The sequence below is a fragment of the Schistocerca gregaria genome, chromosome X (assembly GCF_023897955.1).
Source record: "Schistocerca gregaria isolate iqSchGreg1 chromosome X, iqSchGreg1.2, whole genome shotgun sequence".
Classification (NCBI taxonomy): Eukaryota; Metazoa; Arthropoda; class Insecta; order Orthoptera; family Acrididae; genus Schistocerca; species Schistocerca gregaria.
The window spans coordinates 792,974,763-792,996,609 of record NC_064931.1 but is presented as its reverse complement, the minus strand read 5'-3'; the positions used below and the strand labels follow the sequence as shown (position 1 = coordinate 792,996,609).

General features: G+C 36.0%; 1 protein-coding gene across 2 annotated transcripts in view; it reads left to right on the top strand.

Annotated features, from left to right (window-relative positions):
* LOC126299462 (RNA exonuclease 1 homolog) overlaps positions 1-15,197 on the top strand; it is a 196,884-nt gene extending 181,687 nt beyond the window's left edge. For both annotated transcript variants that reach the window (XM_049991383.1, XM_049991384.1), the window contains exons 11-14: positions 861-1,167; positions 7,732-7,870; positions 13,129-13,249; positions 13,537-15,197. In XM_049991383.1, coding sequence (XP_049847340.1) covers positions 861-1,167; positions 7,732-7,870; positions 13,129-13,249; positions 13,537-13,625 — 656 coding nt within the window. In that variant the 3' untranslated portion in view covers positions 13,626-15,197. The remainder of the gene's footprint in view (positions 1-860; positions 1,168-7,731; positions 7,871-13,128; positions 13,250-13,536) is intronic.
* Positions 15,198-21,847: the final 6,650 nt, after the last annotated feature.

Below are 21,847 nucleotides of genomic sequence, written 5' to 3'. Positions count from 1 at the left end.
CACGTCACATAGTGTTCAGTGAACAATCGCACTTCTGCGTTACTCTGACTCTCACCATCGGCGACTATGGTTGTGACCTGGTGAGAGTTACTATTCTTCCAATGTTTTCAAGAGGTACAGTGGTGTTTGTTATTCCTAGCATGTTGATGAGGGGAGGCAGTTGGTATGACTTCAGGTAATAATGGTTGGTAGTGACCTCTGATGGCACAATGGTATGCCACTGGCATCCTGCAGCCTTGTCTTACCTCTCATGGGACAATATGGTACTGCCACTTTGCAACAGGTCAGTGCATGTCCACCCATGGTATGCGCCTTAATAAACTATCTGCATGATGTTGAGGTACTTCTGTGGCTGGCACAATCCCCAGATCTGTGCCCAGTTGAAAATGTGGAACCAGCTCGAACATCAAATTCATACTAGTGCTAGTATCCAGGATACCAAGAACCACATACAACAGTGTGGGACAGATAGTACAACAGTGTGGGACAGATTTCCTTGGGAGAGGATACAATGGCTTTATACACCCTTCCCAACTGCATTGGTGCGTACAGCCAGGCCAGAAGGGGTGCGAAATTATCCCAATAACTTGCCTCATACTGCCAAGGTCTTCATAGATTTGGCTCAATTTTGTGATCACTGCAATAACAACACACACCCTCTCAACGTACGAAGTTCCATTTCATTTCCTGTAACCTTCCTGGGTGATTCACTTTTTGTCCGGTGGTGTAATTTAACTGTAAATCTATTTTCTGTCCTTTACAACAGTATCTGATTCATGCTTCTTTGGCTTAAGTCGCAAGTAAATTAAAGGAAAGGCCAGAATTGCAATAATTGTTCCAGTTGTCTTTTATTTTTCTAGTTAATGGCTCGTGGCAAGAGAGGTACCTCTGTTGCAGTGAAGGCATTGGTGCAGCAGGGTGTAATCATAGTGATTGCCATGTGTCATCAAATTTTAATCCAAGTAACCTCCGAGGCTTCGTGAGGACTCTACCAAGGGAAACAGAGGTTGCAGATGGTGACTATGGAGTGTATGCACTGGATTGTGAGATGTGTTACACAACAATGGGACTGGAATTAACCAGAGTCACTGTCATTGATCGAAAGTACAAAACTGTTTATGAAACTCTAGTGAAACCAAAAAATCCAATAATTGATTATAATACACGGTAAATCAATCTTAGTCTTTTTTCCATATTTTAGTACTTACTAGTATACTGAAAAACAGTTTACGCGTTTAGACATCTGTTGTAGTGTATCTTTCCGATATTGATCAATTTTTAAGTTAAACTTGTAATCTTATTTTTAATATATGCAAATCACTGTTGTCAATCTATTGTATAGTCTTTCCATCAAAAATTTTGACAAATAACAACTAAAGTAAAGTGTACTATGTTTTTCCAGCATTACTTTAATGTTTTATATTTTGCTACTCATGTTTCTTTTTGTGTATAAATATGATTTTGTTACAAGATGTCTTGTGGCATATATTGTAATTTATAAGCCTAAATATGTACCACACACAATTGGTGATGCCAGTTGAAGTAACTGTAACAGGAATAACCTCTAGTTTTATGTGGCTTGATTGTGGTTTCATGGTGAAACCTTGTAAATAGTTTTACAAGAAAACACACTTTGTTGCCTATGTTTCACAAAATTTTATTTTATGTGGTTTGCATTTCAGGTTTCAAGCCCATTATCTAGTGTTTCTGCTTCAAAGACATTACATCTATATTATGAAACAGTTAATTTACAGCCAACAAAAAAATTATGTTCTCATTCAAAATGCATCAATATCTTACAATGTACAACAAAGAAATTAAGTTTATGTATAAGAATGTTTTATAATCTGAATGTAAAATCCATTTGGTCATGCTGTAGCCATTCTAGATGGCCCTACTAATGAACGGTTACTGAACAACTGAATAGATTTCACTCTCTCACAGGTTCTGGATTCTGACAGGATAGCTGCTGAAGGAAAATCATGTTGTTACATTTGATACCAGTTCTTGCTTGCAAGGCCAGTGTCAGTTCAATTTTTTTTTTTTAAATTAGGTCATGCCATTTTGTAACACAGCATAACAAATTACTGGATGGGCATCCACAGCCAAACTTCTGCATGTTGAATAAAAACAACTGCAGTTGTTATAAATTCTTTATTAAAGATGTGACTAGTTTCTGTAATTTTAAACTACATCATCAGATGCAAATGTGAATAAAAAGAAGAGAGAGGCCAAATATTTACATTATGTGATCTGGCCACTTTTACCGTCTGATCTTAACCTTCTGTTTCAAATTTGGAAAATTTCACAAAAAGTGATAGTCATGCATTGGGGAGGGAGAGAAAGAGATAGAGAGAGAGAGAGAGAGAGAGAGAGAGAGGAGAGAGAGAGAGAGAGAGGAGGGGGGGGGGGGCAGGCATGACACTGGGACCTATGAACAAATGGGATGAGAGAAAAGATTATAAAATTCACCAGAAATTGGGGGGGGGGGGGGGGGGGAGGAGACAAAGTATAGAGCAACAGTACCTCAACTGAAGCTGTCTTAGTATGGAACACTGCAACTGCCATACACTGGCTGATTGGATATCAAAACATAGGCCCCACAGGGAACACCGCATGCATGGAAGCATGAATTACCTCTGATAACTTTAAGGAAGTGGTTGGGAACCAGGCTTACAATAATAAACATACAAATAAAAATAGCAATTGTCAAGTAGATAACTTATAGGCATAAGGATAAAAGTGTGGAATCTGATGAGGGCCATTTACATGTATAACATTTAGAATTAAATTATCTTTAAATTGTTAAAAATTCTTTAAAATTTCTTAAAGAATCTTTAAAATGGGGGAATAACCCTAGTAAAGCACCCAAGAATACAAGAAAAGGGGCAGAGGGTGATTATGAACAAGGCTCCATAAGTAATCAAAGTTTGCCAAAACAGCTTTATGCTTTAACTCATTTTAGAATTTGTTGTTTGGTTTACAGGTTGGCTTAATGCACCAAAGATCTCCCACCCTTCCAAGACATTAAGAGCGCCATCACTGCATTTCATATGTAAAATTGTGAGAGCAGTTGTAATACAAGAAACTGAGTGACCAATTTCAAATAAATGCAAACAAAGGGCAGAACTGGAACGCGAACCAGAAATATGTTCCTTAAACCTAACTTCAAAGGATCTACCAGTTTGGCCTATGTACTTAGACTGGCAATCTTCACCGATGATGATGTAAACACCTGACGACTTGTGGGGCTACTGTTTTACTCTCTCCCTATGTTTAAACAACAGCCTGTTATTATCGGGAATGAAATCTGATGGAATGATATCTTTTGTAGCCAACTGTATACCCACTCTATCTGAAACCCTTCCATAGTACAGCATCCTATGATAAATGTTCCCAGGGCCATTCTCCTGCAGAGGGAATAAGGTAGACAAAATATCCTGTTGACCCTGGGTTGGTGCAGTCATGTGGCTTGTTTCCTTTTTCTTTTTTAAAATGCTCTTGTTAATACTCTGGACAAAATCTATTTGGTACCCATTAGTATTAGCAGTATTAAGAAGAGCATTTTAAAAAATAAAAAGGAAAAGAGTCAAATGATTGCTCTGACCCAAGGTCAACAGGATATTTCATCAACATTATTCCCTGTGTGGGAGAGGGGCTTAGGAATGTTTCTTATCATAGGATTCCATGCTATGGAGGGTTTCAGATAGCTTCCCAGCATATTTCTTTCTTAAGAATAATGGGCTGTGGTTTAAACACAGGGAGAGGATGAAACGGGAGCCCTACAAGTCGTCAGGTGTTTGCAGCATCACCTGTGATGATTGCCAATCTAAGTACATAGGCCACTGGAAGGTCCTATGAAGTTATGATTAGGGAACATATTTCTGATTTGGGTCCCACTTCTGCCTTGAGTTTACATGTATCTGAAATGGGTCACTCAGTTTCTTGCATTACATCTGGTCTCACAATTTTGCACACAGAATGCAAGAATAATGTTCTTAATATGTTGGAAGAGTTGAAGCTGTTTCATGCATTAAGAAAATGACTACCAACAGGTTCCAGGCTTTTATCTTTATGTCTGTAAGTTATTCACTTGACAGTTGCTATTTTTATTAGTATGCTTATTTTCGTACACCCAGTCCCTTAAAGTTAACAGAGGTTATTAATGCTTCTGTGTATGCACCACTTCCTGTGGAGTTTGTTTTGATGTCCAGTCAGTCCGTGTATGGCAGTCGCTGCATTCCATGCCAGTGCAGCTTCAGCTGAGGTACTGTTTATTTTGTCCCTCCCCATTTCTGGTGGTGTTTTATAATCTTTCCTCTCATCCTGTTCATTCATAAGTCCTAGTTTCATACACCTGCCTTTTTTTTTGATTCATGACTATTGCTTTTTGCATAATTTTCCAAATTTTATAAAGAGGCTTGGGATTGGACTGTACAAGTGGCCTGACTGCATAATGTAAGTATTCGGTTTTCTGGATGCTTTCTATGACTGTCATATGGTCTTTGCGTAATATTGTTCATGATCTTTCTGATGATGTAAATTAAAATTATGAAACAGTCGTCCCTTTAACAAGGGATTTATAAAATGAGCAGCAGTTTTATTCAACATACATCCTTCCAATGTTCCTCTTCAGGGCAATGAAACTGCTGGATTCTGATGACAGTCTTCTCTATATATGATGCTATTATGATTGTCATGCATCAATCGAAGTCCCTGTTCTGGAACATCATTGGACAAATCAAAGTCAAGATGACTGTAGACAAGGTCTTATAGAAGGCCGTTTCCTTTACATCATCTGCAGGTATTTGGCAGGCAACAGTAAATTAGCAGCATTATCCTGCAGCAATATGTCAGTTTTGTATGGCACTTCTTTATGGTCATTTGTTTAAACTGTTGAACCTGGCTCTTGAGGACATGCTGGTTGATAAACACATGCATGGACTGGAATCTATGACAGCAGGGACATTAATAAGCTTGTAGCCATCCTACCTGTTCATATTGTTGGAGAATTGAATTGTCTTACTTTGCACTCCTGCATCTTTGGCAGCTGAACAAGCACAAGAACTCTTGAAATTTGATGGATTGACCACAGTTGGTGTTAACGAGTAAAATACGTCAATTCACCTTTGTTGTAAGTTGCATCAGATATTGCAGAAGAATTTTTGATACTGGAATAGTTACTATCATTATTATAAATCACACTAGTACCAAACAATGGAAGCTCCAGGTAGTAATATCAACAATGTAGAAGAAGGTAGACTGCTATTTACTGTAAAAAAGACATGTCAAGTTGCACACAGGCATGATTAAAAGACACTGTACTCGCATATAGCTCTCTCTCTCTCTCTCTCTCTCTCTCTCTCTCTCTCTCACACACACACACACACACACACACACACACACACACAGCAAATTGGAGAATGCCCTTGGCTACAACTTCTGTTGTGTTTACTATTGTCTTATGAGTCTGGGATCTCAGGTGTTGGTTACAACTATCAGCTGCAGATAGCAGTCCTAACTCTATATGTAACTGTTGTGATTTAGTTTCATTGCATGTTTTGTTTCTCAGTACAGCGTATTCATTTTACGCAATGGACTAGTGGAAACTAGCAATGAAAATGCACAGAAAAGTGATGAAACTAGTTTGATCCTTCTAAGTGAGCTCAATACTGCATGTTAAGAGGAAGTGTGAAATTATGTTAATGCTGAACTTCCAATATCACTCTTTTCTGTGTGCAACTGTTTGGCTATCAATCACTTTGTTATTCTCGTCCAAGTATATAGACACGTGGGCAGAGGATTCACTTTCTGATCTTTATATCAGTGTTTCTCAGTCTCTAAATGAAACTTGTATGTCTCTGTTTATTATTGCTATCTACATGTAAGCACCAGCAATATGACATATGCTGGGTAGATTCCTATTGTATATGCAAGGTGGTACTCAAAATCTAAAGTAAACTGACTTACACCACTATTTCTATTAACATTCAGTCTTGGTAAACACAATACTGTGGAGCAGGAAAGCCTTTGAATCCATAAGACATTTCACACTTTTGTAGCATGAGGTAATTCCAACCCTGGAAACTGTTGATATTGTTCTGATTTATATGCTGAGAAATTGGTATTATTTTGGACTCTTGAGTGTGATACCAGTTTATTTTGTCAATGTCACTCCCCTTATCTATTTGAGTCATGTGTGTATGTCACTAATTTACTTTTTACTTTTTGGGAGATGTATTTAAGTAACATGTGTGAAACGATTGTTTGTTCTTAAGTGTAGTTTTTTTTTTCCTTCATGAATAAGTGTTGTAGATTCTGCATTTCAGTTTTTTTAGTGTTTTGTCTGTTATGTTGTCTTACCCTTTTCACACATCATGATGTTACACATGTGAGATAAATTAGTTAAACTATTTTTTGGCTTTCCAATTAGGGGCTCATGATGGGCATATGGCTTTATGACTGACGTCTCGAACTACTCATTATTACATCATATGTTACGTAAATTTTAAGAATATAATTTTTTCTAGAGACAGTATTTACAGTGGAAAATCCTGTGGATTGTAAGTATTACTTTAAATTTATGGACCACCATTTATCCAGAAGTTGGAGTTCTGTGATCAGAGAAAAGTCTATGTGCAAGTTCTGTCAGCCATTCTCTTAGTAAATGAGAAGAAAGTATTAACCTTTAGTTGCAATATTTCTTTGGGTACACATGGTGCATGTAGAGTAATTTCTTATTATATTTCTAATCATTTTACATATAGAGCAATTTATTATTGTATTTATAATTATTTCAGTGTCAGAAAGGTGTTTAATTTCTGATATCATCAGAAAAAATGGATGTTTTGTTATACTTGGGAGCAGTAAAAGTCATGTTTTGACTGGCAAGTAAGAAAGGGATCCCTTCCATCTTTTATCCACTGTTTCATACTTGCCCTAGTTTTCAGTCGGGGGGGTGGGGGGGGGGGGGGAGGGGAGGAGGGGGAATCAAGTGGAAGCATTCAAGTTTCAGCACCTGCTGTAAAATCTTTTCAGCCAAACAATACTGTAGGGAACTGGCAGCAATATCTCCACTGTTGTGTAGCTGTGGGAGAGTTATTTCAAGGGAAAAAAAATCAGCTATGGATCCAAAATAAAATTATCTGTGAAAAAAAAAGTGGAGTAGATTATGAAGAACATGAATAAGTCATGTTACAGCAGATATCTGGAACAACTGCAGTGTTGCCTCATAAGTTGGTTCAAATGGCTCTGAGCACTATGGGACTTAACGTCTGTGGTCATCATTCCCCTAGAACTTAAAACTACTATAACCTAACTAACCTAAGGACATCACACACATCCATGCCCGAGGCAGGATTCGAACCTGCGACCGGAGCGGTCACGCGGTTCCAGACTGCAGCGCCTAGAACCACAGGCCACAACTGCCTCATAAGTCATGTCAGTGGTAGATACATGTGTAGTAATTGTTGTTCTGGTATGATGCTATGGCAGGTGTAATGCAAGTGATAACTGTGAAAACAGTGAACACTTCCTGTAACATGTATAGTGGATAATGTGTCAATAGCAATACAGTAAGAAGAGAACACAACAGGCAGGAGAGCTGACATCTCTCAGTTGGCGACCTGTGTGGCAGCTCCACAAAACAATAGAATAATCAAATTGTTTATTATTGCCATCGTTACATGAGGAGAAAGTATTCTTCTACATATGTTTTGTTTTTAATTTCAGCTTTAGTGGTATAACGGAGGAGCAGTTACGGGATGTTACAACTTCAATATATGATGTACAGTCTGCATTATTGAGTTTCATTAACTCCCAGACAATTTTAATTGGGCATAGTCTGGACAGTGACTTCAGGGCACTGAAGGTATTGTGCATTTCATATTAAATCACTTTCTCTGTTGTGTACCAGAATAATGGTAACATCATAGCTAAAAATAAATTAAGCTCTTAAATATTTAATAAATTTGTTGTTTCAAATATTGAGAGTGTGCCAAGAAAAACATAGGTAATGAAAATTTGAACAACAATACATAAGAAATTTCAGAGCAGTTTGCCTCACATTGACAATGATAGATAACTGAAAGTCGGAGAATAGAAAAGAGGAAGGTTTGGAGAACATAGAAAGAAAAGGACATAGTGTCAGCGAAATTAGAGCCAAAATATTGCTACTTCACTTAGAGAATTAAAAAGGCAGTGTTGTGCTATCAGCTTTGCTTATAATCATTCTAGTATTCACATGTAGTGATTTGGAGAACCATACTGAGTATTACCTTTTCTATACTAGTGGGCATGGTGAAGATGGTGAAAAATGTGTTTCCTCTTGATCTTGGCCACCAATATCGACAGTAGTTGAAGTATTTGCTGCTTTATTGCAGTTTGTTGTTTTCATTCTTCCATTCCTTTAAAGAACACAGTAAGTTACTTTGTCAGTTTCTGGTTATATTTTATTAGGTTTTTAACTCATGTTTTGTATTATGTCTGTCAAAACTCAGGCTGTACTCATGTACATCAAATTATTAGTGACATATCCACAGTTTCTTTCTGTGTTGGTCTCCTGTGTAGGCAGTAATGGTGAGATTCTTCTTTTTCTTTTCATTTTCCTCATATTCTGAATCAAGAAAATGTTTGCCTTAAGTTTATATTTTCATTTTCATTAAGGTCTATGCAACCAACCTTAAATGTTGAAATATTATATACAGTGGGTTTTTTTAGGTCCATATTTTTTTCTGAAACATAGTAAATCCTTTAGACATTACCTCAGTCAATACTTTTTTTGCTATGTTAAGCTTTATTCCCAGACAGTTTTTGTGGTGCAGAGTCAACTAACTGCTTAGCTTAAGTATTGTGGCATGAGTGGGGCAGTGCACAAATTGTTTAATTCATACTTAACTGGAAGAATGCAGAAAGTTGAAAGTAAAAGTACAGATAGTCTACAAAAACCAGCAGAGTCCTCTAACTGAGGAGGTATCAAGAATGGTGTCCCACAGGGTCAGTCTTGGGTCCCTATTGTTCTTAATATATATTAACGACTTGCCACTCTATATTCATGAAGATGCAAAGTTAGTTCTTTTTGCTGATGATACAAGTATACTAATCACACCCAAGAAGCAAGAATCAGCTGAGGAAATTGCAAATAATGTCTTTCAGAAAATTATTAAGTGGTTCTCTGCACATGGACTCTCACTAAATTTTGAGGAAACACAGTTTATACAATTCTGTACAGTAAATGGCATAACACCATTGATAAATATAGACTATGAACGGAAGTCTGCTGCTAAGGTAGAATACTCAAAATTTATGGGTGTGTGCATTGATGAGAAATTGAATTGGAAGAAACACATCGATGATCTGCTGAAACGGTTAGGTTCAGCTACTCATGATGTTAGGGTTATTGCAAACTTTGGTGATAAACATTTCAGTAAATTAACCTACTATGCCTATTTTTATTCACTGCTTTCATATGGCATCATATTTTGGGGCACTTTGTCATTAAGAGAGGAAGTATTCATTGCACAAAAGCGTGTAATCAGAATAATAGCTGGAGCCCACCCAAGATCACCTTGCAGACTTTTATTTAAGAAACTTGGGATATTCACAGTACCTTCGCAATACATCTATTCACTTTATGAAATTTGTCATTAATAACCCATCCTAATTCAAAAATAACAGCGAAGTGCATGGCTACAACACTAGAAGAAAGGATGATATTCACTATTCTGGTTTAAATCTCACTTTGTCTCAAAAAGGGGTGAATTATGCTGCCACAAAAGTCTTTTGTCATTTGCCAAATAGTATTAAAAGTCATGACAGATAGCCAACCAACATTTAAAATCAAATTAAAAGAATTTCTGAATGACAGCTCCTTCTACTCAATAGATGAATTCTTAGATATGAAGTAGTAACTGTAAAATAATTATTATATATTATTATTATTATTAATTACTTTGTGTAAAGAAAACTTATGTTAAAGCGACATGTTCCACATCATTACGAAATGTCGTATTCATGATCTGTGGAACCAGGATTGATGTATGTATGTATGTGGTGGCTTTCGTTATATTAATGTCAACCAGCTGTAGTGCTCAACATGATCTAGATAATTTTCTTTAGGATTTGGCATTACCTATCGGGGTGGGTAGAAAGTGAGTGCGTACAGGAAACTGCAAATATATATCAAAATAATTGTTCTTATTTTACTGAATCAAGTTTTGTCATGATCAGCACAACAGTACGGATTGTTTTTACAGGTGAATACCACATAGTTGCCAGCATTTTTGACCAGTTTCTTCAATCATTTGGGAATGTTCTTAACCAACATCAACAGCAACTTTTTTGGTACTCTGCGGGCAACATGCCTAATACAAGCATCCAAATCATCCAGCATACTACACGTTCTGGTCTGATAACTTCCTCCTCTGCCCTTTGGCACAAGAAGTTGCAAAGTGTCGGGTTAGAACTCTGTACTGATGAGGCCCACAGCAACTTGATCAATGCCCCAAAAAATAATCATCCAGCCGTTTGCTTACACTGATTACAAAATGTGGCAGGGCACCATCTTGGATAAAGCCAAGTCTGGTTTCCCAAATGGCTTGTCCAAGTTAACTGCTCTTTGAAGAAGGAACAGACTGATATGTTGATCTGATGTCATACCACACCATGCTGTTACATAGGGGCTGATATTGCATTTACTAATTGGTGGAATGTGGAGAATCCTTTACCCAGTCATGGGAATTATGACAGTTTACAAATCCTCTCACATGAAACACACCCTTACTCCAAATTTTGTTTGGAAACAACAAGGGGATGTCTCCAAACCAGCTTAGCACGATTTCTCTGTTCTCTGATGGTCACAATCTTCTGCAGACAGTTCCTGGTAATAATGCCAAACCCAAACGAGTATTGAAGAATGCCACACTTCAGATCGACAGTCCACCTGAGCCCATTCATTCTCTGGCATACGTCTATCCATAAAGATCAATTTGAACCACTGCAAGAAGTCTATCCATAAAGATCAATTTCAACCACTGCAAGAAAGAAAAACAGTTGTTTTAAACAAATATATTAATATTTGTTAAAGTGATTACGTATTTATAGTAGGCACTTATACCCTGCTCCCCTTGTACTTTACACAGCATTCTAACTGCTTGTTCTTTCAGAATAAATATTATATTTACTTTAGATGCATTGTGCAGAAGATAATTCCATGAAACAACTGGCAGTGACAGGGTACAAAACAAGCTAAGACATTGGTCAAATAAACATACTGGGAGATACTGCCAAGCACAAAACATGTTGAACTGAGCTTATTCATTAGCTTATCTATGCCCTAAGTTCATTTGAGTTTATTATCAATCTGGACCTCAAGGAATCTTACACTTCGAGTTTCATTTAGTGTATTATGATTAATGTGTATTATTGTTACTGTCAGACTACTTTGCTGGTTTGAAATTGCAGACTGATGGGGAAAAAAATCAAACAGTAAAAAATAATTACTGTAGAATAATGAAATTTTGGGAATACATTTGTCTAGGTAACAAATTTAAGTGATAAATATTGCAAGATCACAGCTTAATTTAAATGTGAGATAAGCCATTGCAAATGTGAAATGGAAAGCAAGCATGCATATGTGCATGCATTGTGTTGTACAGGTGCTGGATGTCGGTTTGTGGGATGGAGTTCCATGTCTGTTGTACTCGGTCGATCAATGTAGGGATGATTAATGCTGTTTGTGAATGACGTGGTAGTTGCCGTCCGATGATGTCCCATATATGCTCGATTGGAGACAGATTTGGTGACGGAGCAGGCCAAATCAACACGTCGACACTGTTGGAAAACACCCCCTGGAATACTGTTCATGAATGGCAGCACAACTACTCGAATCACCAGCTCGATATACAGATTTGCTGTCAGTATGTGTGGGATAACCATGAGAGGGCTCCTGCTGTCACACAAAATCACCCCCCAGGCCATATCTACATGAGTAGGTCCAGTGTGTTTAGCACACAGTATAGTTGGAGGCTCTCAGCTGGCCTCCTTCAAAACAACACACAGCCATCACTGACACGGAGGCAGAACCAGCATTCAACTGAAAACACGGCAGACCTCCACCCTGCCCTCCAAAGAGCTTTTGCTTTACACCACTGAAGCCACAAATGGTGTGGTGGTTTCGGATCAGTGGAATGCACACTACAGGGTGTCTAGCTCTGAGCTGTCTTTGAAATAACCAAATTGTAACATTTCATTGTGGTGCCAAGTGCTGGTCAAATTGCTGCTGCAAATGGTGTATGATGCACCAGAGTTATATGCCAAACGTGATGGTCTTCTCTCTCTTGGTAGTGTCATGTAGCCATTCGAAGCCCAGTCCTCTTGCAACTGTACATTCTGTGACCACCATGCCAACATCCATGTACGGTGGCTACATTCCTGCTAAGTCTTTCTGCAATATTGCAGAAGGAACATTCAGGTGCTCGTAGCCCTATTACTTGACCTCGTTCAAACTCAGTGAAGTGTCGATAATGACATTCTTGAATGATATCACCTCACCACGCCCAATCTTCGAGGTAGCTAACACTCACTACCGTTTCAGTGTTTATTTAAAGCAAACCTGATTTGTGTCTCCATAGTGGCACTACTAGTGCCAATCTTATGCAAATGGCATAATATTTTAATAGACATCATCTAGCAACCATGCCTGCCAACTTTTGTTTGTTTCAAAACTCCTCCTTGCTGTTGCAGTTTCCCCCCTCCCCCCATTGTCCCTAAGTGTGTGAGCCTTTCTAAGAGTAAGGTTTCAAATGTTTGCTGTGAATTAGATGTGAGCCTCTTCAGGTATGATTTGTGCTATGTCTCCCTTCTGGTTGGGTAGAGGCACTTGATGAATATGCTTGTATCATCAGTCACTAACAAACAACAATGTAGTTGCTTACATAATTTGTAATTTCATTAAATAGTTATTTTGCTTCTGTCTAAGCAGATATATTCCAATTTGTTATGGTAATGGTTGTTTTTTTTTCCCTCTACCTTAAGATAAATTTCTCTACTTTAAAATGGATGGCATGTAAATACTACTACTGCTCACATATATTTGGAAACACTTTTAACAAATATGATTTCATGTTGCAGTTGATTCATGATACAGTAGTGGACACGAGTGTTGTGTTTCCTCATAGGAAAGGCCCTCCATACAAGAGAGCTTTGAAAACTCTTTGTAATGAATACTTATCGAAGAATATTCAAAATAGTGGTAAGTGTTAAAAATTCAGTTGATATACAATTTTACCTTAATCTCATTGTAGAAACAAGATACATTTTTATGTGAGATATGTGATCATCTCAGCACAATACAAAGTATATTCTAAACTCCTTCGTAGTAGCTGACAGTGTGAATTGATTGTGCCATTCAGTTACATTGTGACTGGTGTCTCTGAAGTCTTTGTCTTGAAATAAAGCACATATATAAAAACAAAAGAAGTCTTAAGTGCTTCTAGACGAAGAAACTATTTAATTTTATTTGTTTGTTGTTTCTCTTAGAATCTGGACATGACAGTGCAGAAGATGCGAAAGCATGTATGGAACTAATGCTGTGGAAGATCAAACACGAAGGGTCATCATCTACATAGCTAGGGCTGCAGAACAGTCAGGGTCCAGCCACTAGCAAATGGCAGCACAAGTGGTTGGTTCCGTGCAACGTCATTTGAAGACTTCACTGTGACTGTGTTTTTAGTGTCTCACCAAACTTTCAGCTGATAACATATCATGGATCGTGCAGTTGTTGATTGTGGTGTTTCATTGCCTCAGTGTCTTGATATAGTTAACTGCCATCGGACTAATGGCCATGATATAGTTGGACTTTTACCACATTCAGTGACTTGTGAAGCTGTATGTGCCCACTTCATCTGACAGACATTTAATCACTTCGTGTAGACACATATGGCTGTTGTTACCAGAGTTCCTAACAGTCAGTGTTTCAGGTCGACATGTTTTACCAAGGAGCTGAATGCTCTCTAATGACTTTATCTTATCTGTATATCGTTATTCAATTCTGACTTTTGTTGTAGCCATAGACAAAATTACCAGCAGGTATGGTACTGAATAAACAGGTAGTCGCTACATATGATGATAGTCTGATATATCATCAGTATGAGTGACATGTATCTTTCTTTACTGATATTATTGATGAATTAACTGCATAGTGATATGGCGCATGTGGCCTATGTTTGTTCCAGTGTACTGCAAGAAAACAACTTCAGGTGTTTTAAAGTAACTGGTTGTTTCCCTGTCTTATCTGGGAATTAGTTTTTGGAGATACTTGTTTTGAATGTAGCTGCCATATTTGTCTGTTAGTCCCAGGATTCATGTTTTGTAATACAGAGTAGTATTATTTCCTTATTCCTCGTTGCAACGGTGAGTGCATCTTTGACCATGACAGATTGAGTATCCACATCTTCATCATGCAAACCTTTTGTACGACACTGATGTCATCAAACCTTATATTAGTTATATTTCTTTTGCTGCTTATTTCCCCATTGATTATGAAATATGATGAACATGAAATTTTTCATTGATTTATTTATCATTTGCAAGTACTGCGTTAGATCTATTGTTATTTATTTATAATTTACTGAGAACATGGGCAGTGCCCATGGTTTTAAGACTAGTTAAGAAAAAATACCTTTTTGATATTGTACAGATGTTCCCAAATTACTAATTTTCTGTAGAGAAATGTAGAGCCACAAATGTAAGAATGTTTTTGAGTTAGGAAAGAAGGTCTAAATAATTACGTAACATGCCATCTTGAAAGGTGCACTCGTATAGTGCCAGATAGGAACAGAATGTGACACTTGGTAAGAAGGGAGCAGGTTTAAGGATAATAATGGCACTTCTCAGGCAGACACAGGCCACAAGAACTTCATTTCTTTTCAGTTATGGTCTTTGAAGAAAACTGATCTGTATATGTTCACAAGACTGAAAAACTGAGAGCTGAAGCATATGATAAAGTCTATCTAGGTAATGTCTGTCTCAACTATAAAACACTGATTGTAAGGAATTTTGCCTTATAACAGCTGTCAAATAGCTGAAACCACATTTTTCATATTCATAATTATCAAAAATTCATCCGAGTCACTTAATCATCAAAAGCATAACTGCCTTTTTGTTACTTTTCAAAGCAGTATTAAATTTTTCATAAAATTTTTGTGTAGTTTTCATTCTGTCATTTCAATACCTTTGTGAAGTCTTTTCCTTTTGAGAGAGAGAGAGAGATTTTGGAAATGGCATCTAAAACTGTAAGTACTGCTTCTTTTACAGTCTCAGTGAACATCCCTCACAGGTATGAAACAATAAGCTCACCGGTTCCGTATCACAAATCATTCAGGAAAAGCTATGTGAAAACAAGGAAAAATTTATTCAGCCTGACAGGGTAAGATTTTTGTTCTTGTTTTAGATAAAGAAAGCACATATAATTTGGCTATGGGCTTAACTATGTTTATTCTTTTTCACGCCCCCACCCTCTCTGTATTGAACATATTTAATCATAAAACAGACTTAGGGGCAATAGTAGCTTAACACAATCATGTAAATTGGCAGCGTGTTACCACATTTTGCACTGAGAAAGTATACCATAATTGTAAGATTGACTTGTTTCACATCATTGTGAGAGATCACAATTAAAATCTATGGAACATACAAATAAGTAACTGAGTGATGCAGTAAAATATTAGGAATCTTTAAAATTGTCCCAACATTCAATTTCACTCGAAGTTTTCTCATAGATGACCAGTCTTGTGAAATGTGTCAGAAAATTTCATCTTACATTAGTACAACGCAAATGTTTCCACTGGTGATAAAACATCTAAAACAAAGAATCTTTTATTGGTTCCATGTTTAATTTCATCCACCTGAAACACCACTTGAGGATCCACATATTGGGTAGACACTTTGACTTACACTTCCATGCTATGTAATTAATATAACTTAAACCTCAAATGGATATCTGTGCCAGGCTGAGAAATTCTTACTATCTGTAACCAGTATTATGCCCCCCACCCCACCCCTGCACACAATATTGTCACACTTAACATTTTCTGTCCTGTTGTTCATCATTTGTGTGTTTTGCTAGTTGTGTGTACTTACACACACTTTTTTCACACATGAGGGTGAATCAAGTGTAAAAGGTGTGAGGAAAATGTATGTAATTATAACTGAAACAACAAAACACATCATTTATGCACAGCAGTGTAGAACGTGTAGGTCCGGACATACATTGCTACTATTCTTGAAATGTCTCTCAAAATGAATAACTCTCTTAAAAACTTATTGCAACTACTTTGCAGATGACATGCCATAAAACCATAAAAAGGCATAAATGTGAACCAGCCTGTATAAATCCACTTTGAAAACTAATGTAATTTCAGGTGAGTAATCAAAGCAAAACAAAATGCACGTTGTAGTTTTTAGGCTTGACATAGGAAAACAACTGTGAACTTCGTACAATATTTTTGCAGAAATGAATTGAGACCCACAGAAGATGATGCACCAGTGTTGAAACATGTTTGGGAAAATGGAAAAAAGGAGCACATTGTGTCTTGCAGAAGGCAGAGTTTAAAAATCAAACTTGAGATGACTGTTCACTTTTGGTATAGTGAACTGATGCACTAGATTTAACATAAAACAAAAATAGACTTCTCCCAAAGAATACTGTTCCCATAACAGTTTCATTCACTAACATCACATTTTCTAACACTTTTGCACAGAGATCTTTAATGTGATGCATCAATTGAAGGGCATATTTCTGTAGTATGCAATGTCACATAAACATCTCTCTTGTCATATCAGACATAGAAGGACTTGAATGATGCTGCAGATTAATAGCTTTTTATGAAATAATGTTCAATGCCTTGATCAACTCTCCACCAAATTATTGTTTTTCAGCCTGTCCTATGCCTCAAGCTACACCAGATCAGTCTGTCACCACTGACTTCATTCACAAAATAATAGAAATAATACTAAAGAACTATATAAAGAAATAATTCTCAGTGATCGTTGGCACCACCAGAAACATGCCTACATATCATGTCCTATGCTGCGATTCTCTGGCAGAAGCAAACTGAGCAGGTGCCACGCTGATTTACATTTTTGTGAGACTAAGTATTTGGTGGTTTTCATTTATCCTTGTGTACTACAGAAATATGTGTTGTGACTTGGTACAGAATGAAAACCGCAGTTACAAGAAGTCCACAGTTTATCAGGTCACGGAGCAACAGCATAACAGTTAATAGGTCACAGAGCGACAACGAACATAAGAAACTACAATATGATTAATAATACATCCCATTAAAGCCCTCTCCAAAACATATCATTTTTGGTATGATTTGTTGCGTAGAAGTATCAACATATATAATGTCAGCTGATAAAACTGTTATCTCTGCTCAAAGTTAAGAGATTGGAGATGGCTTCATTCATTCATTAAAACTGATGTGCAAAGAGTCTGGTATGCATACCTGGAAAGGCAGGTCTCAGCAATATAGATATTCTGAAGATATAAAAATCCCTTCGGAACTTAATAGAAAACTAACTTCCCAAGCCAGCAAGAAATCTGGACATTGTCAAATGCCTGCTGTTGCACCAAACACAGTTTGGTTTCAGTGTTCAAATATACTCTGAGCAGCTGTTTTAGCACTACAGTGAAATATTGATGGCTGGGCAGAATAATGTCTCTGAAGAAATCTTTGAAAATATGACAGTGTTTTCTTTTCAAAACCTTTAAACGGTTTATAGTTTCAGAGTTATTTCTTTAATTTGTTAAACTGAACAGGGAGAAAATAAATATTTCTTTTTTCAGTAACATATTAGGATGTGTGATGGCAATAAATATAACTCACTCCACTTAGCAGGTGTATCATCTATTCTTGGTGCAGTAAACTTCACTACAACAGCAATTAATATATGATCAGAAAGTATAACTTTAGATCAAACACCCTTATTTGTTTGATCTGTAGCTATTAGAGCCCTTCTCCTTCTTTCACTTGCAGTTTTAGCAGGAGCTATTACCATATTATTAACAGATCAAAATTTAAATACATCATTCTTTGACCCTGTGGGAGGAGGGGGACCCAATTCTATACCACCTTTGGGCACCTAGAAGTTTACATTCTGATTCTACCCGGATTTGGTATTATTTCACACATTGTATGTCAAGAAAGAGGAAAAATTGAATCATTTGGAACATTAGGTATAATTTACACCATGTTATCAATTGGATTAATAGGATTTATTGTATGAGCACATCATTACAGTAGGAATGGATGTTGACACATGAGCATACTTCACATCAGCAACAATAATTATTGCCGTACCTACAGGAATTAAGGTATTCAGATGACTAGCTACACTATATGGAACTAAATTCAAGTTCAATCCACCATTATTATGAGCTTTAGGATTTATTTTCCTATTCACAATTGGTGGATTAACAGGATTAGTATTAGAACATTCATCACTTGATATTGTATTACATGATACATATTATGTAGTAGCCCACTTCCACTATGTATTATCTAGCGGGGCAGTATTCACAGGACTAACCATAAACAACACATGATTAAAAATCCAATTTACAATTATATTTATTTGTAATCATATAAGAAAGAATGGTTACAAACCGAGCAATTATATTTAGAGATAATATAAGATGATCAACAGAATGGCTACAAAATAACGCACCTGCAGAACACAGTTACTTAGAATTACCATTAATCTCTAGATTCTAATATGTCAGATTAGTGCAGTAGATTTAAGCTCTACAAATAAAGGTTTGACCTTTTATTAGAAAAATATTCAAATGGCAACCTGATCAAATTTATCCCTTCAAGATGGGGCTTCACCATTAATGGAGCAACTATCATTCTTTCGTGATCATACTATGGTCGTATTATTATTATTTACAGTAATTGTAGGTTATGCCCTAAGTTATATATTATTTATTGGCTATACAAACCGAAACATAGTTCATGGACATTTAATTGAAACAATATGAACAGCATTACCAGCAATTACCCTAATTTTTATTGCTTTATCATCATTACGACTATTATACCTACTTGATGATTTAGTAGACACAATAATTACAATCAAAACCATTGGACGACAATGATAATGAAGATATGAATATTCAGACTTTATAGATGTAGAATTTGACACTTATATGACACCAGAACAAGATATAGAAAATGATGGATTTCGACTTCTACACGTAGATAACCAAACAATTCTCCCAATAAATACAGAAGTATTAACAAGAGCATCAGATGTTCTCCACTCATGAGCTGTTCCTGCTCTAGGAGTTCAAATTGATGCAACACCAGGTCGATTAAATCGAGGAACATTTACAATAAACCAACCTGGATTATTCTTCGGACAATGCTCAGAAATCTGTGGAACAAATCACAGATTTATACCAATTGTAATTGAAAGAACTTAAGTAAATTTATTTATCAAGTGATTATCTCAGATAATCTAAGGAGTTGGTTAAAATATATAACATTAGAGTGTCAATCTAAAATAACTAAACAATTAGTACACCTTGAAACATCTGATGACTGAAAGTAAGTAATGGTCTCTTAAACCAAACAATAGTAAATTAACGAATACTTCTGATGGGGAAATAAAATCTAAATACCTCAAATATTTCCACTCATATGATTCTCCCTATTCATTATATTTTCAGCTACCGTAATCCTATTTAATCAAATAAACTTTTTCTCATTTAAACCTAACCTTATTAAAAGAGCAGAAAAAGGAACAATTGAGATAAAAAACTTAAATTGAAAATGATGATAAATTTATTCTCAACATTTGTTCCATCAACTAACATCTTCAATTTATCATTAAATTGAACTAGAACATTTTTAGGACTATTATTAATACCATCAATGTTCTGACTTACACCATCACGGATTATTAATAACTGAAATAAACTGAACTTAACCTTACAAAACAAATTTAAAACACTACTAGGACCAAAATCATTTAATGGAACAACAGTCATCTTTATCTCAATTTTTATTATAACGCTATTTAATAGTTTTATAGGAATATTCCCTTACATCTTTACTGGAACAAGACATTTAGCATTAACATTTGCAATCGCCCTACCTATATGATTAAGATTTATATTATTTGGATGAATGAATCACACTAATCATATATTTACGCACCTTGTTGTACAAGGAACGCCACCTGCAATAATATCATTTATAGTATTAATTGAAACAATTAGAAATATCATTCGACCAGGTAGACTAGCAGCAAATATAATTGCAGGACACTTACTAGGAAACACAGGACCATCTATAGCAATAAACTTAAACTCACTACTTATTATTGGACAAATACTTCTATTAATTCTAGAATCAGCAGTGCCCATAATTCAAGCTTATGTTTTCACAATTTTAAGAGCTTTATATTCTGGAGAAGTATATTAAACCTATGTTAACAACTCACTCAAATCACCCATTCCACTTAGTAGACTATAGACCTTGACCACTAACAGGAGCAATTGGAGCAATAGTCCTAGTATCAGGATTAGCAAAATGATTCCACCTATTTAACATTAACTTATATATAATTGGATTCGGAATTACCTTATTAACTATAATTCAATGATGACAAGATGTAGTACGAGAAGGAACATATAAAGGACTACATACAGAGTTTGTATCAATTGGATTACGATGAGGAGTAATCCTATTTATTGCATCAGAAGTATTATTCTTCATTTCATTCTTCTGAGCCTTCTTTAGAAGAAGACTAGCACCAACAATTGAGCTAGGAATATTATGACCTCCAATAGGAATTCAACCTTTTAATCCTATACAAATTCCATTACTTAATACAGCTATTCTTTTAGCCTCAGGAGTAACTGTAATATGAGCACATCATAGTTTAATAGAATCTAACCATACTCAGGCATTACAAGGATTATTTTTTACAGTATTATTAGGGTTATATTTCACAATACATCAAGCATATGAATATTGAGAAGCACCTTACACTATTGCAGACGCAGTTTATGGATCAACATTCTTTCTTGCAACAGGGTTCCATAGTCTCCACGTAATTATTGGAACAATCTTATTAACAACATGTCTACTTTGACACTCGATAAATCAATTCTCACCAAGACACCACTTTGGATTTGAAGCAGCAGCATGCTACTGACACTTCATAGACGTAGTATGATTATTCATATACATCTCTATTTATTGATGAGGTAGATAATTGTTTTTCTATTATAAATAGTACTTTTGACTTCCAATCAGAAAGCTTGATATAAATCAAGAAAAACAATCCTAATTCTATCTACAAGAGTTTTTATTAGATTTATTATTCCAATAATTGTTATAGTCCTTGCAACAACATCAAAGAAATTAATCAATGATCGAGAAAAAAGATCCCCATTTGAATGTGGATTTGATCCAAAAAGATCAGCACGAATACCATTCTCCCTACGAATCTCCCTAATCGCAGTAATTTTTTTAAATTTTTGATGTAGAAATTGCACTATTTCTTCCAATTGTAATTATTTTGAAAACTTCAGACATTATAATCTGAACAGTATCAACAATATTTTTTATTCTAGTCCTATTAGGTGGACTATACCATGAATGAAATCAAGGAGCATTACAATGAGCAGAATAAAGGGTTGTAGTTAACTATAACATTTGGGTTGCATTCAAAAAGTATTGATATAATCAATCAACCTTAAATAGAATAAGAAGCGAAATATTGCAGGCAGTTTTGAAATGGAAGATTGGTAAATAAAATACCCTTATTCTTATTAATT